Below are 24,914 nucleotides of genomic sequence, written 5' to 3'. Positions count from 1 at the left end.
GTTTCTTTACCTTTTTCCTAGGCTCAAAATATTCAATGGCTACTGTACCTTTCAAATATTTGCATCAATTAAATCGTCAAGTGTACGTGACATGAAAAGCTTTCAATTCAGTTCTAAATAAAAGTTTCAGTTAGTCAAATCCTAACTCAACCCAGTTCTGCTCACCTTTGTATCATTGTCCTATTTTAAAAAAAAAAACATTAAGGGAAAACAAAAAGCAAAGTGGTGACTAGAACAATGTATCACTCACTATACTTACAAGTTTATGACTTAACCTCTGCTGCTTATCGAGGAATTCCTGTCCTTACAAATCAAATCCTTAGGATTGTGAACTTCCAAAGCCTACCACGCATATATTAGATCAGATCTAATGATCTAACCCAAGCTTACTGAAGTATTCTGCATTAGTATTAGGTCCCACTTCTTTTTTTGGGGGGTTCACAGCTTTTTCTTTACAGTTAGATAATGTTCCCACCCAAAAGTGAGTAAAGCCAATAAATTAATCTAATTAAAATAATAGAGATATGTAGGGTATTGCTGAACTGCTCAAATGTAGTGTTAAAGTTTGACAGGAGTTACAATATTGAAATTACTTTCAATAAAGATAATTCAGCCATTTCAGACTTTTTAACATCTGAACATATTATTTCAAACTGGTAACAAGATGGGTTTAAATTTATCAATACAACAAATACCAGTGCCAGTCAGTAATTTTCCACCCAAACATAAACAAATTTAATCTTTAATTTCATCTCGGACATTTTTGTAAGATCCTCAAATTTATATTGATAATGCTTTACCTTTTTATACAAATACATATTGGTTTCTGTTTCTGCTTTCAGTATGGAAATCGGGCTCTGATAACCATTTAAAATTGTAATTTTCCATCTTTTAATATGGATTGTTAAAATCACTTTTTGCTCCAAAGTGTAACAATTTGTTTTCTTTTTTTAAGAGGAAAAAAGTTCAGTAGAAATTTGATCTAAGAGGCTGTGGTTTACTTTGTCAATGTGTTCCCAATTAACACATCACAAGAACACTTGAAGGAGCTCATTGTTTCATAAGAGTTCAGGACACTAAAGTTTTCCAATTATTTTTCTGAATAGTCTCAAAACGCATTAGAAATTAAGGTTTAATTTTTGTTTAAAATGTGTACGTTAATCATAACTTAAGTGCTTCTAAAAGTTTTTTTTGCTTTTCACTGAATTTTCTTCTATGGAAGATCTGCCTAAAGCTGATTAACTCAATATGTAAAACCAAATTGAGTTAATATGAGAGAGAAGTGTTCACACTGCACTTATTCTTTAAGTTCTTTCTCATTCTTTTTCTCCAGTTTTTTTCTCACATGGTATATCTTAATGAAATCTGCAGTTTATAAGAATAACCAACTAAACCTCCACATCTGTGAAATGCTGTTATACTGTACATACATTTTAGCTTTCCATATGTTCCGTATGTTTCCACTTGTTGCTGCTTTCATTGTGAAGTTTATTTTGAATTTAATTAATTTTAGCTTCTGAGCCAGCCCCATTGCAGTTCAAAGAAAGAGACTGAGATTGAGCTAGCAATTTCAAACACCAATAAGTGATGTCAAATAATACAGATTATCTGGTAATGGTGATTATATTAGTTTTAGACGTTATGCAACCCTTTATCACTGTTTTTGCTTCACAGAAGGAAACTGTTGCTGGTTTGCAGGATTGGGTTCAAAGTTCCCCAGCAAAGTACAACCCCATAAAGTGCCTCACTCACTAAAAATAGCTTCCTATAGAGACAACTACACAATTAATTGTTTTATGGGACCAAATTTCTATTACAATACAGAACTTTTATGCTGGACAATAAAGCAAAAGACCAGATTTAGAGTGGAGGAATTATACGTGCATGATGCCTAATGTTGCTTAAATTACAACATTGTTCTGAATGTTAAAGAAATAAATTAGATACAGTCACCACTAGTGTGATGTCTTTTATAAAAATAAACATTACACTACAAAAAATGCAGGCTATAACATTAGTAATGTAATATTTGGCAATATCATAGAATCACAATGCCTCAGGAATGAGAACACTGTAAAATACTGGCAAGTGGAAATTTGGACGAAGCCAGACTCAAACCCAAAACTGTCCAGAGAGAACACTAAATAAAATTAACAACAAAATATGATAGCTTCTTTTCTGTATTTTGAAAGCAATTCTATTCATTTATTTTTCTTCGCTCTTTAAAATAAAGCAGTATTGTTTTATTATATATGTTAAATGTGTGATAATTTTCAAGATAGTAGTAATGTTTCCCATATGGGTACTTTTTTCTGTTTTTTTATGCAATCGCTGATATAATGTAGTAAAACTGGCCAGGCTCCAGGATTTCACATATTTCAATAAGGTAGAAAACTTGAGACACTACAGGAGAAACATTTTCATCTCATGACATGTCTTGTGGAAACTCACTGAAAACGATGTTGACAAATGGAGAATCAAGTTTATTAAAAACATATGCTTTAAAAAATGTAAAGCACATCAATAAAAATACTGTGAGCCCCCAAACCTTTCTACAACTATACCTGGGAATAATGTAAAGGCTTATTCCTTTGCACAGTTTTCAAAATTCATTTGACCTCCTCATGATATAGCATAAATAAGATGATCTTCTACTATAAGCAATCTGTCAAAGGGAGTTATCAATTAAAACCTGAAAGCTTAAGAACACAGTCACCTTTAAACTTTAGAAATTCTTGTTGACGTAGACAATGGTACTCTACACCACATTTAAAAACCTCCACATATACAAATAACAGATTCCCTGTAGTTTACTTTTCCCAGATAAACACATCATCTACTAGCTCCCAAAAAAGAGTGGGAAAACTTGAGGGTATTTCATAACAAAATGCAAAGAAAAAAATCATTTTTTCCTTGATATATAGTTTGTTTACTAAAAGAATATTTAATCAAGTCACAATTAAATTTGACAAAAAAAACTACTACAAACAACATTCTCGCATGAGATTCAAAGTAAAGTCACTTCTACTTTTAATCAATCAATAATCTGCTCTAAAATATCTACACACTGGAATGTAAGAGGACAAATCATATCGCATTGCATGTACAAAGGTTAGCTTGTGAAAGGTTAGTACAAAAAATTTCAAACGTAGTTATCTAGCAAAAAGGAGGCACTGTACAGTGAATTTAGTATAATTTGGTGAGCTCACTGATATGGCTTCTGATTTCTGTTCCATCTGAACACTCAGTGACATAGTTGGTATAATAATTTCATTGAGTGAAATAATTCTAACAAGGCTCCATGTTTTCTACCTTTGATGATGTGCATGATCAGCAATCTGCATTAAAAGACCTTAAGAAGAATCATATGTATATACCTGAGAAAATAGTTTGACTATTTATGTTAGAATCCAACCCAGAAGTAAGTAGGTCTACCAGAAACTATATAAAACTATAAGAGTTTGACACATGCTGATGGAAAGTAGGTTAAGCAGATACTAGCTATGGCTTAGATCACATCAATTTAAGTTTTTCTGCTGACTGACAGAATGTTCTGTCTCTGTATTGATCATTAACGTGGGTCTGTTACATGATACTGCAAGCATTCAGATCCTTTTAACACTAGATGTAATCTTAAAAGTAAAAGCTGGCAAGCTACTAAGCCCAGTACAACATGCCATGGTTTCTTAAAGAAGAGGTAGTCAAACAGTTCTTCCAATTCAATTCATTGTGATTACATGATTTTGATTCGGCTGAATGTGTTTTTTAGTTAATTTTAATGGTACAGAATGATCATTTTCACACCACGTCACAGCAGTTAATTTCTGCCAGGAGGGATGTTTTCTAGAATGACGAGGTCTCCACAGAAATCTACAGAGTATGTGTGGTCATCCAATGATTTGATTTCATCCATACATCACTCACCAGATCTGAACCCAATTGAACATGATTAGGATATTCTCAATACCTAAGACAGTGTTTGCTACCTCCAAAAAACAGGATTTGGTTTATTTTTTTACAAAATAAACTCTCTCACAATAAATTGATTTTGTTGAGTTGACTGATTTTCTCATGAAAGAATGGTGTGTCTCATCCCTCCTGCAGAATCAGATATTGATAGACTTTATGCCACAGTGGATACAGTCTATACTGGCCACACATGGTGACTCAACGTTCTTTGAAATGACTTTACAATGGTGTTTCTATTTTTGTCCACCACCTGTAAATAGATCAGGTGGGTAGCTGCGTCAGCATGTGTAGGCTGCAAAGGAACAAATTTTGTAATAGAAATTTGGTCCCATTAAATATCTTCTTCTTCTTCTTTTTCACAGCCTTAGTCCCAGACTGTCCTGGGGTCAGCTGCTTTGGTTGCTCTTCTCCATTTGTCTCTGTCGAGCACATCTTCCTCACTCACTTCACATACCTCCATATCTTTTCTCACACAATCTATCCATCTCTTTCTAGGCCTGCCTCTTCCTCTGTTACCTTCCACCTCAAATTCCATTACCCTCTTTGTTACTTCCTCAACGTCCCTCCTCATGATATGTCCATACCACCGTAACCTCGCCTCTCGCATCTTCTCAACCACATCCACCACCCTACATCGTCTACGGATTTCTTCATTTCTGATCTTATCCTTCATTGAAATCTGCAGAATCCATCTCAACATCCTCATTTCAGTTCTTCTCATCAAGTTCTCTTCCCTCTTTCCAACTGCCAAGCATTCAGCTCCATATAGTAGTACAGGTCTAATCACAGTCTTGTACATTTTGCACTTTAACTTTCTGGGAATTTTCCTGTCACAGATTATTCCAGTTATTTCTCTCCACTTGTTCCATCCAGCTTTCACTCTTTGTTTTACTGCCTCCAGTGTTTCTCCTCCCTTTACCAGTTTTGATCCAAGGTATTTAAAGTCATCAACTTGTTTCAGTTTTCCTCCATTTGTCTCCTCAACATTGGTCATAGTATCTCCTCTTCTCTCCATTACCATTATTTCAGATTTTTCTGCATTCATTTTCAGTCCACCCTTTTCCAGACTCCTCTGCCATTTGAACACTTTCTCCTGTAGTTCTACTTCTGAGTCTGCCATCAGTGCCACATCATCAGCAAAGATGAGTTCCCAAGGCACTTCTGTTCTTACCTCCTCTGTCAGTGTGTCAATAATGTTTATGAAAAGGAAAGGACTTAGTGCTGATCCTTGGTGTACTCCAACTGTGATTTCAAACTCTTTTGTCTCTCCCTGTTGTGTTATCATCTTCGTAGTTGCATCTCTATAGGTTGCTTGAACTAACTTCACCATGCTTTCTGGTACTCCTTTCTTCCTCAAGCACCAATACACCACCTCTCTGGGCACACGGTCATATGCCTTCTCCAAGTCCAGAAAGGCCACATACAGCTTTTTCCCTTTCTCTAGTGTCTTCTCCTGTAACTGTCTCATCACAAAAATGGCATCTGTTGTGCTTTTCCCCGCTGAGAATCCAAATTGTGAGTTGTGGATCCTGATTATCTTCCTGAGTCTCTTGTCCAGAATTTTTTCCAGGATTTTCAATCCATGTTCCAGAAGTTTTATTCCTCTATAGTTTTTACACTCCATTGGGTCTCCTTTCTCCTTGTAGATGGTAACCATACTGCTTTTTGTCCATTCTTCTGGAATTCTCTCTTCCTTTGCAATATTGTTTAGCAATCTCGTCAGCCACTGAATCCCCTCTTCATCGAGGTTCTTAAAGTGTTCTGCTGCTATTCCTGATGGTCCAGTTGCTTTGCCCACTTTCATCTCTTTGATAGCTTCTGTCACTTCCTTTACTGAAATTTCTTGGATTGGTCCACACACTACGTCTGCCTCCACTAGGTTCTCCCTCTCATTTTCTACATTTAACAGATTTTTGAAGTACTCCAGCCATCTTTGCTTGATCTGTTCTTCTTTAATCAAGACTCTGCCTTCTCCATCCTTGAGTACTGCCACCCGGATAATATCTTTTTTCTGTCTCACTCTATGTTTAGCAATCTTGTAGATTTGGTCCTCTCCTTCCTTTGTTTCAAGTTTCTTATACCATTCTTTCCAGGCTCTTTCCTTTGCTCTTGCTACACTTCTTTTTGCTACCTTCTTTAGTCTCTTATATTCTTGTAATTCTCCAGTGCCATCTTTCAGTGCCTTGTATGCTTTTTTCTTTTCCTTCAGTGTTTCCTGAACTTCCATATCCCACCACCACTCTTCATTTTCCCTCGGTCTGCCTCCTCTTGTCTTTCCACAAACCCTGGTAGCAGCCTCTCTTAGGATGTAGCTCATCTCAGTCCACTCTTCTTCAACTAAAGGCTCCTCTGTTTCCTCTGTGTTGTTTTTCATTTCTTTCACCAGCCTTTTGAAATCTACTTTGTTTTCTCTCAGTTTCCACACTTTTGTTCGTGCTGGGTGTTTCCTCTGCCTTATTCTTCGCTCCTTCAATATTGTGATGTCCATCCCCAGTAGCCTGTGTTGTCTGGTAACAGCCTCATAGGGCAGGACTTTAGCATCTTGGACTTTCGCTCTATAAATTCTTCTCACTAATATGTAATCTATTTGGGTATCATGGCCTCCACTCCTGTATGTCACCTTTTGCTCATAATTCTTCGTGAACCCTGTGTTCACTGCAAACAATTCAAGAGCTTGGAGTGTTTCTAGTAGCCTTCCTCCTTCTTCATTTCTCTCTCCTAGCCCTCTCTGACCATGTTCATCTGGATAATCTGGGCATTTCTCTCCTAAATGTGCATTAAAGTCTCCTCCAATTACCACCATTTCATTTCCTGGGATTCTGCTAACCACTTCTTCGAGATCTTCCAAAAAGCTATCCTTTTCCTCCTGTGGTCTTCCTACCTGTGGTGCATATACAGAGATGATATTCCATAACCCACTCTCAAAAGCCACCTGTACATTGATAATCCTGTCTGAGTGTCTAACCACCCTCACTATCTTGTCTGCTAGGTCTTTGCACACTATCACACCCACTCCATTCATTTTGGTACTCTTTCCAGCATCTAGAATCTTGTATCCCTCTCCTAGGTGTCTTGAGCTGTTTCCTTTCCACTTGGTTTCTTGCACACACAAGATCTCCACTTTTCTCCTTGCCATAGTTTCAACCAATTCTCTCCCTCTCCCTGTCATGGTGCCAACATTCCAACTCCCCACTCTCATTGACTTAACATTCCTTCCAGGCCCCTTCACCTTGTTTCTTTTCTGTACCCCCCACTCTACAGTTTTCCCCACAGTAGCATAATTTCCATTAGTACCCTGTTGGGACACAGCACTAATGGCGGACGTTGTTAACCCGGGCCCCGGCCGATCCGGTATGTGCTTTGTGTTCTTTGCAACCATGGTTTTGGCAAGATGGTTTTACGTCGGATGCCCTTCCTGACACACCCCTTTTAGTCCCCTCTTACGACAGGCAGGGATACCCAGGAGGTATTCTGATCCCCCTCCCGAGGGATGGTCCCATGAAATATAGTCAAATAAATTGTGTAGTTGTCTCTATAGGAAGCTATTTTTAGTGAGTGAGGCACTTTATGGGGTTGTACTTTGCAGGGTAACTTTGAACCCAATCCTGCAAACGAGCAACAGTTTCCGTCTGTTAAGCAAAAACAGTGATAAAGGGTTGCATAACTTCTAAAGCTAATATAATCATCATTACCAGATGATCTGTATTATTTGACATCACTTATTGGTGTTTGAAATTGCTAGCTCAATCTCAGTCTCTTTCTTTGAACTGCAATGGGGCTGGCTCAGAAGCTAAACTTAAATTCAAAATTAACTTCATAATGAAAGCAGCAACAAGTGGAAACGTACGGAACATATGGAAAGCTAAAATTTATGTATAACAGCATTTATACATACACGTAAATTGATTCTATTTTCACTTGAAAAATGCAATCCAGTGTTCACAACTGCAGAGGGTGAACAAAATAATGGAAACACCAACCAATATATGAATATTTATTAGCTAATAAGCTGTTGGGCTGCCATTTGCCTTCAGAACAGCTTCAGTCCTTCTTGGAATATACGTATTCAAGTTTTGAACTGTTACTAGTAGGATATTGAACCATTTTTTCAATTAGGAAATCCTCCAGTTCTTTGAGAAATGAAGGAGGTGGAATTCTACTCCACATTCTGCATTTTCAATGATGTTTAGATCAGGTGAATTGGGAGGTTATTGGAAGTGTTGACTCCATCCTGGAGTTTGTAAACCACTCCTGAAGATGTCTAGCACTGTGCATAGGGTATTATCATCTTAGAATATGGTAACATCCTGTGGAAGCAATGTTTGCAGCATATGTTGTAACTGGTTCCATAAAATGGCTTTGTATTCCTTTGCCATAATTCTAACATGCAAAAAAATATTTGGACCCAATGACTCCCATCAGATAGCTGCCCATAACATAACAGAGCCACCACTATGTTTAACAGCTGGGAACAGGCAGGGTGGATTGAAGGCCTCCTCTGGCTTTCTTCAAACATAAACCCAACCAGATATTGGAAAAAGAGTACGAAGACTCATCAGACCATGTTACTTTCTTCCATTGCTCAAAATTCCAGGTTTTGCACTCATTACACCTGGTTATGCATTTCCTGATGCTGATTTCCTTCATGATTTTTGAAACTGTTCCCCTTGAAACAAATAATTTTGATGTTTCTGTGACTGAGGAACCTGCAATTTGGACACCAAGTAGTTCACCTCTAATAGTGAAATAGTCCTCTAATAGTGAAATCATATTAGTAATTAGTGATTACATTTATTAATTTTAAATTTGGGAATTTAATTACTTCAAAATACAAGTTACTTGTTGTAAGGTGTTCCTGTTATTTTGTCCTCCCCTTGTATGTTTTACCACATTAACATGACACCACTGAGATGTAAAATCTAGCTGTGAAACTACAATTTGTTTTATAACGAAAAAATTAAGTATTTTATCTCTCTTTGTTTGCTGTGCAACAGTGGAACCCAAATATAGGACCTTCCAGTCATGCAGATCAACAGTATTACATAAACTGCACACATTTATTACATACATTTCGGAACAAGACCCGATTAGAATAAATAAGAGGGCATATAATTAAGACTACAAATAGTGGGTACTTCTTTCATGGAAAGAGTTGTAAGGATCTGGAACAAACTACAATAATCAATCGCTTACTAAGCAAATGGACTAGATGAGCCATATGGCTTCTCTTATTTATAACCTCTCTCATGTTCATCACAGTGCAGCTCTCTGGAAATCCTTATTATTGAGGTGCCAATAAGTCAAACAATTAGCATTACTATAATGCATTCAAATTACATATACTAAATCATGTAATATGTTACATATCAAATATATATATATAAAGTATCTAAAATAATACCAGTAAAGTGCTTTATATCCTGATTAAAAAGTGTTACAATCACAGTAGGCCATGGCTGATTATGGGTTCATATTTTGTGCTCTAGGACATAATTAGACTATTTAAGAAACACAACTTAAAGCTCGTTAAAAGGGAATTTCTACCTTTCTATTATGTTTTGTGTGATTTCTAATCAAATTTCAAATCAAATTAACATTTATAATCTGTCTGTTTCTCACATTTCAAAAAAGAATATTACAAAGAGTGTAGTCTCAAACATAAGAGGGATTGATTCAAGTACTGAAAATCTGCAAAGTAATGTCAATATCAGCTGACATTAATAAATAATACTCATAACCCTCCCTAACACTCTTCATAGAGTAGCCAGAATTTCTTTCTTTCTGATTTGTCCTAAAATGAGCGCACGTCCACAGCTTTAATAACCCTAAGAACTTGCTGATCCAAAGACAGTTGGATGTTTTAGACGTCTTCCTGAACTATGATTACTCAACGCCACACCACAAGCAATTACTGTATAGTAACGTCTCATTTTTCAAAGAGAAAATGACCACAAACCTTTCCTCCTTTCATGTTAAAGGCACTTAATCCCATGAGCACAGAGCAAACAAACACAAAGGAAGAGAGTAGTGCGATCATCAATGTTTCATAGAAACTAGGAGCTTCTTTATGGCTATAGCCTTTAAATGTCACCCTTAGAAAGCATTCAACAGGTTGATAATTACAAATAGTCACATTCTAAAATGCTTTTCCTTGTTTGCCAGTGTGGAACAGCACAAGCTTTGTATTAGTTGAATCAATGGAGGTTGCTAGTATGACTCTATGTCAGGTGAATGATCATTAAAAAAATTAACAGGGTTGGTCCACAGCAGAAGCCAGGTATCCCAAGATGCCATGAATCATACAGATAAATCAGAAAAAAACAGTGATACTGTGAATAAAGCACAACCAACACATATTATATATCAGTAATGTGTACAAAAAAAGATTAATACTTACTGCTAGGAATAACATGCAATACATTGAAAAAGAGGAGTGTCCAGAATAAAAGGAGAGTCTGCAAAAGATAGATAATGACAACATGAAAAAGGGATTATTAATATACAGTAGAACCACATCGGATATACTATTGTCATAGCACTTTACTACTAAAAAAGAGCTACATAGTTCCTTGTAACTGCTTATAGGGAAATATTATTAAAGTCTTTATTTATTTTTATGGTATGTACTAGAAAAACAAAATATCTTAAATTTTCAAAAATAATATTTCTGTCTTCAGCAACTGCAGCTTATATACCTGTACATATCTTGATTTTTTTAAATTTTAATACAAAAATTAAGAATGCTGTATTAAATGTTACAGCTGCATAGCATCCCTACAAAGGCCTACAATTTCCAACATCTTTTAACACTGTCAGTTCTCTGATGTATTGAAACTTATTCCTTCTAAGCACTTACTGTACATATTTTAAAATTTTTCCAGACCAAAAGCTAGATTTAAAGTCAACTATAAAAATGACAGGTGAGACTGATAGATCCACAGGTCACATTGTTCATTTATTAATTCATCCTCCCCTTACTATATCAATTGTGGATAAAAAAGCATTATTCAGCAAAAATCCTGAAATAACGCCAACACTTTGCAATGAAGCAACCACGCAATGACATTAGTGCTTGCCTCTGTACTTTAAAAATGCTGTACAGCCATTACCAACATATACAATATATTTGATAAACAATTACTAAATTAGAGGCTATATACTCTAACTAATACAAAAATTCAGCAAACATGTAAAATGAGATTTAGGGTTAATGACATTACAGTAAAAATATATATTTAAATTGTAAACCCAAATACAAAAATAAAACAACAGCTCTGTAAAACCCAGTAAAGGGGATAATTATATTTTTATGAATGCTTGAAATATAGCATGCATACAGTACATACTAGACAAGTACCGAAGTGTCATATAAATACTACGTGGGTTATATCCAGGACAGATGTTTATGATTTGAGGCCCTAAGAAAGTAGACAGACAAACAGCATGCAGTACTGTAAGGGAGCAGAAAAATGGTTCTAGGGCTAGACAACTATAGGGCTACAGCCTATATTTTAAGTTATTGGAACCTTTGGTATTGTATAACATGAACATAATGCTAAGTGGGACACCATCAGGAGAAAAATTTGCTCGATTGTTGAAAGATGTAATTGGCTAGTTCCAAACTACAGCTTCCCTTAGCACTATGTTTACTTATTCTGTGAATTACACCCTATTATTTCTAAACACATTGGACCTTTACCAGAATAGCTTAAGTATACTGAATGCAGAAACAATAGGGAAAACATAAATCTTCCAAAACTCCTGGGAATTCTTCAGGGACTAAAGCACATTTGCTTGTGGTGTTGTGGTCCATGTATTAGAGTTATACAGTATGTACTCTCAATTCGACCATGGCTAACCTACCTCTTTCAAGAATTGTGATTGAATGGTGTCATAAGTAAAATTCTTAATTTTGCTAAATAACATTTATTGGTGCAATTGAGAATTTTAATGTGACATTTCATTTGTTTTAATCAAATTGAAACAGACATTCTCCTCCATTTGCTATGCATCACCCCGTTAATTGTAATGCAAGGGGAAATCTCTTCATAAATGATTTAACATGCTTTCATGCTTAATGATGCTTTTAGATGCAGTGCTTTAAGATTAAGCAACTTTTAAAAGCACTACATAATATTGATCATCTGAGTTTGTTTCCACATCCAATGTTAAATCCTATCAATAAAAGACAAGGTCAACTATACAGGATTATAGAATATAGCAATACCAGGAAGGAGAACTTTTTTGTATCTCTTACACAATCTTTTTAACTTCTAATGCTTGGGTTTGTGTGAAAACGTCATAAAACAATATGTAATTTTAACTATTTTTATTGATGTTCTGGGGGAGTAGAGACTGGTATAGCAGCAGATAAACATTCAAAGTTCCAAATGGAAATGCAAAAATGATTAAGAGGTTGCCAAGCACTGTAATGTATAGATATGTCTTTATATAAAGTAATTGTTTCATAATGACTAATACTTAGTCTACAGTAATGCGAGAAAATGTTCTATGCGGAAGTCTTCTTAATGATATTTTACATAATTTTATGTAATACAAACTTCAGAAATTAGTAAGGTTTTACGAATTTATTTGACATTAAACTAATTTAAAACTCTACGAGTTACCCATATAAAACAAAATATTATCTATTTTCCTAGAATATAAGTGTTTATCCTGTTTTTGAAAAAACTCAGGGTCGCAGGGGAGCTGGCAATCAATGGGTGCAAGGCAAGATACACCCTGGACAGGATTCCAACTCACTGCAGGGTAGGCACAAACACACACACATTCACACCTATGGCCAATGTTTCTAGAAGCCAAGTAGCCTACTAGTCCATTTGTGGACTGTGGCAGGAAACTGGAGTAGCCAGAGAAAATCTATGCAAACATGGAGAGAACAAATTCCACACGGACAGAAAACTCCAGAAGAACTTGGGGCCCCAGCGCTGCAAGACAGCAATGCTTACCACTGCACCGCCCACCTTTTCTCTTTTCATTGTTCATATGAACACATCTGTGACTGTGACATATTAAAGTAAAAAAATAAAAGACAAATCTGTAGGATGTTTGGTCAGTTGATAGCACAGTATAAAACAGTCCTGTGTTTACTCCTAGCCTGGAGTACCTGACATAGATTCTCTCTTGTTTAACTGAAACATTAGATGACATTCTAATTATAACACTTGAGTTCTTTTGTGCACTTAGGAAGATGGAACTTTTAAGTGACCTATAAGAATTACATTCCTTTAAATTTTTTAGTTAAGATCTAAAAAAGTGAAAAAGGAGTCTTGTACACATTAAGGGTTTAGTGGCCTAAATAATTCTGGCAACCCCTCATTTAATCTTATCATGAGCTCAAACTCCAACACCTTCTCAAGAGCTTAATTTGAATATCTTTGAATTTACTAGTGTCTTGTCCTTAAGTTCTTCCCGAATTATAATTTACAAACCCATTTGTAGTGTTCTCATTTATAGTGGGATTTTATTTGTATACCAATACTTCACTTTCACTTGAAAAACATAGGCCTGACATGGACATACAAGCAGATTCTAGTAGTTAAAGATGTTAACTCAAAGTGTCATCGACTCAATAAGGCATTAAACTGAACAGGCCTGCTCTGTCCAGGAAGAAAGAGCAGCTGTCAGTACTGTGAATGACTTAAGCAGCCGCCATGGATTTCCAGTGGTTTGCTGTTCCCACTACATCAGCTTACACTAGCCTCAACAAGAACTGGCATATAAGCTTCCAAACCAAAAAAAGCTAGCAAAAAACAACTAAGGAATGGTTTTCCAATCATTATGTCTCACCACAGCACTGTCTGCAAGGCTGAGTGACTCTGTTTAGGGATCTAGCTGTTATAAGGCAAGATTAAGATATTACTAAAAACTTTTGGGCCCAATTTTTGTAAGGAATAATTAACAAATGCACAGCTCTTTTGCTTCCCAAAAGTAATGCAACCTTGCATAAATAGGAAATTAGTGCTTTCCCCCCCAGATGTTTATGAAATACTTTTATTCATATTACCATAGTTATTCAAGTTCAGTGATCATGGCAGATGTGTATATTCCCAAGGGCTTGCTCAATGTGACCTGCATACTCCAGGCAGTGCTATAAGGCACTAAGGCACTCTAAGGCATGGTTCGATTGAAATGCAATTCTAAATCTCCTTTAGTGAATCCCTTTTATCAATTAAATTAAATCCTCTTGCTACTTAGAGCAAACAGCAGAGAAGCACATAAGGCTAAACATAACAATGGTGGACCACATAAATAATAGAAAATGGCTGTAAATTATTGTAAGATTTTTCCTTTCTTACCATGCTAAACATGAATTCCACTAAGTGGGATCTATTTTTTTTCTCAGGTTATACTGTTTCTCCATTATTTTCAAAATTGATCTTCTCTAAACTTAGAAGACCATAGAAACACAGTTTGTAGTATATTATTATATTTTGTTAAAGGGCGTTAGATATTAGTGCATACAGGAGTACATATCAAAACAGAAGAAAAAAGCAGAAAAATGTAGAATGTACAAACCACTGATTTAAAAATCATTAACAAAGCGATATGACGTACCTGGCTTCATTGACCATGGTTGCATCACCAGTGCAGGTGAAGTTCTCAATGTATCCTGCTTGGCAGTTGATGTCTTTCCACACGGGCATACAGACCTCTAGAAAATGAGGTCTCAGCCGACCAATAGAATACTTGGCAATGTCAGTCAGGGACTGGCTCATTGCTGCACCAAACACAAATGTCCCAATGGCCTTGTAAATGCATGCCACATAGTTATTACCAATAGAGGAGTTTGAGCAGATCCGTTTATAATACACTGAAAGGCCCTCCCCTATGATCATCTGTAAGAAAAATATAGACACACAAGTTAATGGAGCCAAGGAATTGATTAAATACTCTACTTAGTCATGATATGTTTCCAAAATGTATTCATATCATAAAGTACATTTGTATTTTCCTTGGATTTGCTTTCAATACTTGGGCAACCTTTACAAATTTTGAAAGAAACATTTTTGGAAGATTTAATATGAAAACCACACTGATATGTGTTTGTGTCACACAGAACATGTTTAGAATTTGTAATAAATACACTGTAAACAATGTTAAAATCAATCGGAAGACAGAAAAACAAACGCTTGATGTAACAGAAACAAGTGGTACATCATAATGCAGCTGCTACTGGATTCTTGAGGTGGTGATTACAAAGAAAAAAGACTTGAGAAGAAAACTCATGGAGCCGTGCCATTTCTGATTATGGAAACTAGACGAGCTACAAAGTGTTCAAAGAAGTGCTCTTAGTTACCAATGAAAAAAGCCCTTTATAATTCCTGTCATGCAACAGTTTTATTCTGAAACAATGACTATATTCATATTTCCCATTTCAATTAGTGTGAAACTAATGCAGGTCATGATACTGTAGATAGGGACATTAGCATATCCAGTTGTCACATTGCAAAATTCACCAGGAATTATGAAACAAAAACTAAATTTCTCCCCTAGACCCCAGACCTTACATGTAGAATTGTTTTTGTTTGTTTTGTTTTGACAGGCTGGACATGTTATTTCTTCTACTGCCATTCATATTTAAAAAAGTAATTACAACTTCAAGGAGTCACCCCCAACTAGATACAAAGTTCTGTTGTGAAGATAATAAAATAATGTTTTGGTTAATTCAGATTTTTAATCATAAACTACTAGATTCAAATATATATTTTAATTTTAAATAAATCATTTTAGAAATATATATACAGTATATAAATGTCACAATTTAAATAACAATTGTGTGATATTTCTAAATGTTTTATATATTCAGATTTTTTGTTGTTGAATACATTGCTATTTTGAAAGACTTTTCCTTTACAATTGGTCAGATATTTTAACATTCAATGAAATGACAAAACGTGATTGGAAATTAAGAAATGTTGATTTTCTTTAATTGCAAAGGTTGTTTTGATGGCAAGAAAGTGTGCAAACACCAATAACAATGAATACTCCAAAAAAGGAATGGAACCAACCACTGTACAAAGACAAAACCAATTGCTATAGATCTCTCTCAACATTACATAGAGATAACAAAAATTCACCTTTAAATCTGTACTCTTTGCTAAAAACACTGCCATGTCAGTATTGTTCATACGACAATGTACTGTACAAGCAAATTGGTTGTCAGGTTTGAAATACTCAACATTTCAAACTGAGTTGAATGATCTCCTAAACATATCAGGAATGTCTAAACAGATCCAAAAACCTAACAAGAACATCATCCTCACATTTTCCTAGAATTTTTCCTTGAAGCAGCAACCAGTGAACATGATGTACCTTACTGTAAAGCAATCAAAGTGTACAGCACTATAAGGTAGAGCCCTGTGTGGGGTTAAAAGAATAATAATGTCTGATAATCGTACTAGGTTACTTAATCATTATTGGACTGATGAAGTCAAATCCTTAATGTCTTTTTTCCCCCAATAATTTTTAAATCATTAAATATATTCAATTTTTAACTTAATTTTTTAGCATGTCACCCTGATGACTGTGGCAATTCAGGATTCACTTTAGGATCCCTTTAAAATCCCTTGGAATAAAATTCAAATGCAAGAAATAAGAACAAAACATTGGATGCTTCTATATACATTAATGTTCATATATTAAAAACTACAGTGCCTTACAAAAGTATTCTGATCCTTCCTTTGGTGTCCCGTTTGTTGAAATAACAAACTGATGGCTATGCATTGTGTAAACTTAATATTTTATTCAAAACATGAATGCTCAAACTGAGGACTTCCAAGTTTAAATTACAGAAAATGTCAGCAAAAACTAAAGATAAATAAATGAAATGTTGACTGCTTATTTATACCCATGAACTCAATCCATGATTGAAGCAACTTTGGGAGCAGTCATAGCCACAACTGTGCACAATGGCTTTATGCAATTTTTGCCCATTGTTTTTGGAAGATTTGCTCAAGGTCTCATGATGCTTAAGGACCACTTATGGCAGCAGCTTTCAAGTGTTTCCACAGATCCTCAGCAGGACTCCGAGTCAGGAGCCAGGACTTGAACTTGGACACTCAAGGACATTAATACTGTTATTCTTAAGCCATTCCATTTTAGCTTTAACCTTGTGCTTTGGATCCTTTATGCAAGCATGACGTCTGACATTTTTCTATTTAATGATTGTTTTTTTGGTTTGCTGCTTTAATCTTGTGGAGTGGGTTGTGTACACAACACATATGTTAAACATATATTGTGTATATTAAAATGTGTCACTTGAAAGTGTAATGATTGCAAGCTCTAAAAAACAAAATGTAAAAAATTGTGCAAGGGTTGGAATACTTTTTCAAGGAACTGTATATTTATGTATTTAGAAAAAACAGGCAGATAAGAACACAACTTAGTGTTTCCAGAACCATCTAAATTTCTCACAGCCAGTAATTGACTAATTGTTCAAAAGCATGGAATCTTTAAATGAGTACCTTGCTCTCAAAATATGACGTTGACCATCTACAATTACAGAATGACAGAGTGGTACATCTGTTCTGCATTTTACTGCATGTTACAGCTGATATTCAGTTGCAAACACTGGTGAAATTCCAAAATGCAGTTATTAGTCATCTACTGTATCTCAATAAAATGGCTTAGAATTATTACAGAATAGGAAACATTGCTCTGTTAAAGTCTGTGCTTATATATTTCAAAATATTTTTATAGGTTTTTGTCATGTAACAAATACCATATATTTTTAGTACCAGAGTAACTTTCTGGGCACGTGTTCAATTCCAGCTTTTGTTTCTACTGTATATTTATAAAGGAGGCCAAAGGATTTTTTAATTTCAATGTATTTTGCAAAACCAGGTACTAACCTAAGAGAGCTAATCACCTGTCTCTTCTTATTTTGAGACATGTCAGCTTCACGCAGGGGTGTATAGGTTCATATATGTTTCAAATAGTGCATATACAAAGCTACTGTAGATAGTTTCCTTGTTAGGCTAGAGAATACTCCATATGAAAAAGAAATACAGTACTCAAGGGCAGGATATGCCATCTGAATAAAACATTTGCATATACGTGTTTGGCTACTTCATTTTAAACAATGTATAATACCATTGGAATTATATTTCATATTTTGTAAATATCTATTCATTTATTTCTATTTATAATCATCTCTTATATATACTGATGGAAAAAAGAAACAACATTTTCTGGAATGATGATACTATAGTTATAGTTTTTGTACTTTCTCAAAACTTTGTCAATTTGTTTTAAGCCCTCTGACTAGCAATCCAGCTTGTGCAGTGAGGCATTCCACCTTTCAATCACTCGAAAGCTCATTAGGTGCACTTTTACCCAATGAGGTCCAGGCGGAACAATGCCTGATCAGGTCACCTTTAAAAAGGCCTTAATTCAAAGCTTAGGTCACTGCAAGAAAAGGCCACACTTAGTCAGTTTTCTGTGCATTCCATAATGCCTCGAATATCACCAGAAGTAAGAGAGAGGGCCATTGCCATGTTGCAGGCAGGCAGGCATGTCATGTGCCAACATTGCCAGAAACTATAGAGTAAGCCACTCCACTGTGTCCCAGCTGCAGAAAAGGTTTCAGCAGACCGGCAGAACAGATGACCGTCCAAGATCCGGTTGCCCTCGAGTGATCACATCAGACCAGGACCGACACATCAGACTGGTCCATCTGAGAGATAGTTTCAGATCTGCCACCCATACTGCTGCTGAAACTGCAAGCAGACACAATGCCCGCATCAGTGACAGGACAGTGAGGATCCATGCTGCTGGCCTTAGAGCAAGGCGACCTTTCAGAGGCCCTCTGCTCACACCTCCTAGACGTCACACTCCACTGGCTTGGGCCAGACAGAGGGTGTGATGGACTCTTCAGCAAAGGCATTAGGTCCACTTCACAGATCAGTCACTCTTCAGCCTGTTCCACGCAGACGGGATGGCCAGAGCGTGAAAGAGGAGGAGGTGTTGTGTTTCTTTTTTCCATCAGTATATATAACATTCCAAGCATATTGAATATTAAAAGTGTTTTCTGTTATTTTCCCACATATTTGTTTTTCATATGGGTGCAGTAATTACTGGGCATACAGCAAGACAAAGAATTAAGTGAGCGAAAGTATGCAATTATGCAAAGCAATGCAAAAGACAACTGCTGAAATACAGATTGCTATTGGCAATGGCATGTTAGCAAATGAGCAGAAAAGGCAAGAGTATTATTGGATAATACAAAAAATCACTTACAACGAGAACTGTGAGAGGTATCATTATTCCACCTAATAACTCATAGGATATGGTGTCTTCTTTAAGAGGGTACTTGATTGATTCATCGCTACAGAAAAATCCTCGTTTGAATGGATTGTGCCGTGGTGTGAGTATTGCAAATGGCAGTCCAGCTAGCAAAAGCAATGAAAAAATAAAAGGATAATTAAAAGGAGATTTCCAAACCAAATACCAAAAAGGTACAGAACCAACTGTAGCTTCCCTGGATGACAACATATTCTTGAACAGGCATGTACACAATTCAGCTTTTTTTTACTTGCAGAAAATGGATTTAGATAAAGTAATGTAGTTTAATCTACTGATTTTCAGAAAAATAAGAAAAATCCAAGTACAATAGTGAAATCTGCACTTGACTGCTGCTCCAGTCTTCTCTGGAATTTAATCGACAAAGAAAAAGTTTGAACAAAAAGAAGTCAACTCTTATTGCCCAAAAGATTTATCAGGGTGTTATGGTAGCTCCAGTCCATCATTATTATTCCACATCTAGCTTAATTAAATACATATAATTTATCTTATATTTGCTATGAATTGAACAGGACATACATAATTAAAACTAAATCCTGTGCAGGACATGTTAGAAGCTATCACAACATGTTCCAATGGGCTTTTTCAAATTAGCCAGACACAAACTGGGCAATTAAATCTTCATTATTAATGAAGATGGTCAGTACTGGTCCTTTTATTTCAAGGCTGTTTTCCCAAAGAGTGGGGTCTTCTAAAAAAAGCACGCTGTGGCACTGATTATAACTGTGCAGCTTTTTTAACCTGTTTAATTACAATTAACAAATAGATATTATTAGCTGTATCATAGTAGGAAATAAGAGTAGTTGTTAGAGATAAATGAATGTTGTGTTTCTGTATTTCACAGCCGATGCACTGGCACATGGCTCTCAAATCATTGATTATGGAGTGCGTTGCTGTTTTTCTTACACATTTTAATAAATTGTATTGTGTGTGACAGTCTGTATTGTTACTTGCCACAAAAACAGGAAAGCCATAGAAATTATAGACGGTCAGTTATGTAACAAATAAGACCGCAAATAGCCGGAAAGTGCAAATTAATCTAATGTTTCTGTGAAGGTTGGCCACCATCTTTCTCTATGAGATGAAACTTTTTGTTTTTGGTCATTCATTACTTCATCTTTTATAAATTACCAATTTGTGGTTGATAAACTATTTCTTTTCAATACAGTACCATTAAGCTGTGTCTGAATTCCACTTAGAAATAGGATTCTTTTGTACTAGAAGTCAAGTATCTTTGGAAATGCAAGTAACAATAAAATGCCTATATTGTACAATAACTTACCGTTGGAATTTTAAACCAGTAAAAACCCCACCACTGCAATAAAAGTCCTTGCTGAATGTGAAAACTCAAACACAAAAGCCAGTAGAAACCCTTGAAGTTACAGGTAATTTATCTTATTCAATGGAATTTATATAATTCCTTTCATAATGCAGGCTTAAAGTAGCTTAATTTGAAATACCCTTTCTGAGCACAAAACATTAACATAATCAATTCCATCTGGGTATGTACATTTTGAAGGAGCAAGCTAATATTTTAAAATCGGGGATTTGTTCCCAGGCTTAATTTTAAAATTAAACTTTGTTCATTTGTTTTCATATCACAAAATATATATTACAATCAATTATGTTTGATGACTTTCTTAAGAATCAGTTTTCTTGTTATGTTGATAACATTTTTATACCACCATTTCTATCCATTTATAATACAGGGAAGCTTAATTTAGCACTTTATCCATGCGTTCACATAAGATAAAAGGGAGTTTTAGTTAAAAAACGTGCTGAGGGGAAACAAACTGTGAACCATTGCAAGGGTACAGTATTGTAGTACGTCAGCATTACGGTGTTGAGTGCATGGCTCTTTAATAGTCACTGAACAGACATTCCAAAACAAACTAAGAAGCAATGAAAAATTTAACAAAAAAAATCATAATGCAGTTCAACAGAACTGAGAGTACTGATCTGAAGCCAACTGCCAAGCATCCTGTAGATAATTTTGCATGGCTTTCAAAAGGCAGAGCACCCTTTCTTATCACAGGATGTACTACAGTATATGAGTAATGGCTCCCAAGGAGTATTCACCAGATCAGCCTTATGATGGTTTGAGCTCATATGATTAACTTCTTTAAAAACTGGTGAATGGCTAACCTGACTGTTTCACTGCATTTTAAAAATATATTTAGATACTACATTTTGCAAAAAATCAGTGTTAATTTCAATGTAACTAGGCAGTCACAAGGCAGATATGACAATTAAATAATGCGGTCAAGGTTTTTAAAGAGAAATTCAGCTCTTTAAATGAGTGATACCTTTAATCCAGTACCCATGTATTGCTCAGATGTTACATGTGTTTACTACTGGAACAAACTTCCCACAAAGTTTCTCTTGCATTTTACACTTCTGTATTCTATTTGTTTTCATTAGAGGTAAGGAAGTGAAGTGAACTCCCAAAACAAAGAGTCAGTGATTATCTGCCAGCCACTATATTGCTCTGAAAATCTGGGCTGGTTAGCATGGAAACCTTCATCTGCTTGTAGTAAATAAAAACAAAACATATGACTGTGTGTGAATCCCACAGTTTTGACCTACTGTACATACTTAAAGAATGTGTAAAATTAAACAATAAATTAGAACAAGAAAAGGATGCAAAAAGACTTGTATTGGAGAGCTCATGTCTCAGTTATAGAAGTTCTAATTCACTTTGAGTTAAGCTCAGCTGCTTTTACACTGTAGTGAATGAGCTTTTTTGTCATGTCACAGAAAAAAAAGAGATTAAGTTAATTGTTTACAGACACAACTAAATCCAATTTCATAACTGTCACGGGGACCTTCAATTGTTGATCTTTCATTTATATATTTCTAGTGGTTTAGTGCAAGGGAATCTCCATATTATTTCAAACAAATCTTAAAATTACGCAATAATAGAACTTTTCACTAAAAAGGAATTCTCAATTTGGATAAGAATATAGACAAAATTTAAAGCAAGTAGATTATAAAGAATGAAGGGCCCCCATGACAATGTAGATGTAAAATATTTAATAGAATAAATGAAAAATAAATTTGAATTTCCCTTCACAATACACTTCATGTAGAAATATAAAAAGTAGTTCACACTATCTTCTTCGGGTGTTGATTGTTGTGTACATATTTTTGTTACTTTTGTTGTGTACAGACTTATGTACAGTATGCTATTTCACACACAGCACATACTAAAATATAAGAAACCCCACAGGGAAATAAACCACACCTGTGCAGCCAGGATTTTAGAAACTGGAAACTAAATCAATGCAGTTCTGATATGATTCCTTACAACTTTCTAGAGGGCCTTTGAACTAACTTGTATAAAGAAGTGACTAGACAACTAAATTTGAGCATGCCATTTCGGTCAGTCCAAATGTCTGCTTTTCTCTAAAAACTAAATTACAAAATTAACATTTCAAGTCACTAGTAAAGATACTAAAATAGTAAACGCCACAGTCAGTGACAAATTTAGCTTGCTGAACCAGTCTGTAAGACAAATCAGAATTCTGAGTTGTACAAATGACACTGCAAAAACACAGATGATCTACCAACCATTCTACTAATGTTTAATTGCAGGCTGGTGGTTTTTGAAAATTACAAGTAATATTTTCTTCAATTTTAAATAGCATCTTAATCTCACTACAGCATTGAACTCTGTCAACCATGCAACCAAATGAAAACAGTCCATTAAAAATGCAAATAATATTTAAATTTCCATCCAATCCTATCCGTAAAAACAGCACGGTATCAATACAACTAAAAATTCAGTACTTAAATTTGTTGAAATATTGTTAATTTTAAAAATCTTAACCAAGATGATGGGATTGAATGGGACATGAATGAAATTTACTTTCAGCAGTAGAAGGGTTATATTTAAAAAAATGCAAAACAAAGTAGACATATTAATCCTGAAACCACAGGGTGACAAGAAACGTTTTAGCTTTTGACACAGATCAAAGAGAAAAGTTCAAAAAAAGATTTTGGCATTATCCTGAACAACATCCAAGTTTAACATGATAAAAAGTAATGACCACATTAGCACAATGTTTACTTTCATGCTCACTGTGTGCTTAACATAGACCATTTAAGAGATATCCTGCTGACAGTACAATTTTCTCTTTATGATGTTACACCAAAGGTGTTGTAACATTAAGTATTTTAAAACTCAGTGACTCAACTTTATATTAGTATCCAGGCCGCTGCTAGGGTATTAGCAAAAGTCTACTCTGGTAAGTCCTCTTCTGTGAATACAAGCACATTAACTACTTAATCATTTACAGACGTAATAAAACCTTATACAGAAATGTATGTAATAGTGTGATTTAATGGTCTGTTGTTTACAGTCGTTGTAAACATTTAGCAAGATCTGCTTATTTGATTCTTCTGTAATAAGCATCTTCAAATGTATTTTACTTTATTATTATTGAAGGGTATATTTCCATACCTTCTGTCTAAAGAATGGAAAGGCTTTTAGTAGCGTATTCTATTTTATTTATAATCTTTTTTTCTTGCAATATATTAAAGATGGACGTTATAGAGAAGAAAACGGACAGTTTTTCTTTGCTTCTTAAAATTGGTTGTTTCATTCTAAACCACAGAATCATAACAGCAAAAAACTGGAAAGAGTCTTGGTAGGTTTATAATTCTATGGATGTCCACATTATCTTATGTTTTTTAAGTCAAGCCATTTTTGAATGTACAACAATAATGGCCACAGTAATGGCCACAATAATGGCCATAATGGGGACTCATTTTAAGTAACAAGCATTTCTGCATTACTGCTTTTGTGTGGAAATATGATATATGCCCCTTTTCAAGTTTTAGATTTAAAATAATGTTCTACTTTTTATTTAAATCAGCTTATTAAAACAATTGCATGATTTAAAAGACTGTAGACTTCCCTTAAGCAGTAACTGAAATTGCAAACTGTCGGTTATATTACTTTCACAACAAACTGAACACTTCTGGTTCAGTTTCACAAATGAAATCATCCATCAAATTACCTGGTTTCTCTGCAAGGATTTAGATACAGGCTCATACTTGCAGCTCCAGCTCACAGCTCAGTATTTTTTAAGAAAGTTTTTAGAAGCTGCACAAGCTTTTAGAGCAATCAGCTCCTTGCTACCTCACATCCACAACCTGACCTGTATTTAAAAAGTTGTAGTAGAGCTGTAATTTCAGTAAAATTACTATCCCTGAGCATCCCAAGATACAAATCACCAGTGACGTTATCCAATTGATTACGGGGTGTCATATCAATCCTTTTAACTAGGATTTTCATCAGCTGAAGAAAAAAAAAACATTTTAGTTGCCAAAAAATCTATTTTTCTCAGCACAGACATGACCCAAAACAGTTTTTGAATGAGTGTATCCGAGTTAAAGTACATGAGGAATGTCTACATGTTTAATTTTTAATAAATATACTCTTCTATTAAGTTAATCACTGTAAACACATCTGACAAAATGCACTATACTTATGTGTATAACTAGTAGGGGAAAACCTGCAAAAAGTGCTCTTTTAAATCAGACCAATCATTCAGAACCTAATACAATATTAATAGGATTACATAATTTGATAAAAATGGGAATTAATTACTGATCAA

General features: G+C 35.1%; 1 protein-coding gene across 2 annotated transcripts in view; it reads right to left on the bottom strand.

Annotated features, from left to right (window-relative positions):
• The window catches only part of plpp1a (phospholipid phosphatase 1a), a 51,201-nt gene that overhangs the window by 6,101 nt on the left and 20,186 nt on the right, over positions 1-24,914 (bottom strand). Inside the window, exons 2-4 of one of the 2 annotated variants that reach the window (XM_088629403.1) lie at positions 19,231-19,382; positions 14,548-14,828; positions 10,367-10,424 (exon numbers count right to left, since the gene is read on the bottom strand). In XM_088629403.1, the coding sequence (XP_088485529.1) occupies positions 10,367-10,424; positions 14,548-14,828; positions 19,231-19,382 (491 nt within the window). The remainder of the gene's footprint in view (positions 1-10,366; positions 10,425-14,547; positions 14,829-19,230; positions 19,383-24,914) is intronic. The other variant, XM_088629402.1, reaches the window with a different exon arrangement.

The sequence above is a fragment of the Lepisosteus platostomus genome, chromosome 4, assembly GCF_059453375.1.
Source record: "Lepisosteus platostomus isolate fLepPlt1 chromosome 4, fLepPlt1.hap1, whole genome shotgun sequence".
NCBI classification, from domain to species: Eukaryota; Metazoa; Chordata; class Actinopteri; order Semionotiformes; family Lepisosteidae; genus Lepisosteus; species Lepisosteus platostomus.
The sequence above is the reverse complement of the archived record's forward strand: the minus strand, read 5'-3'. Positions and strand labels throughout refer to the sequence as shown.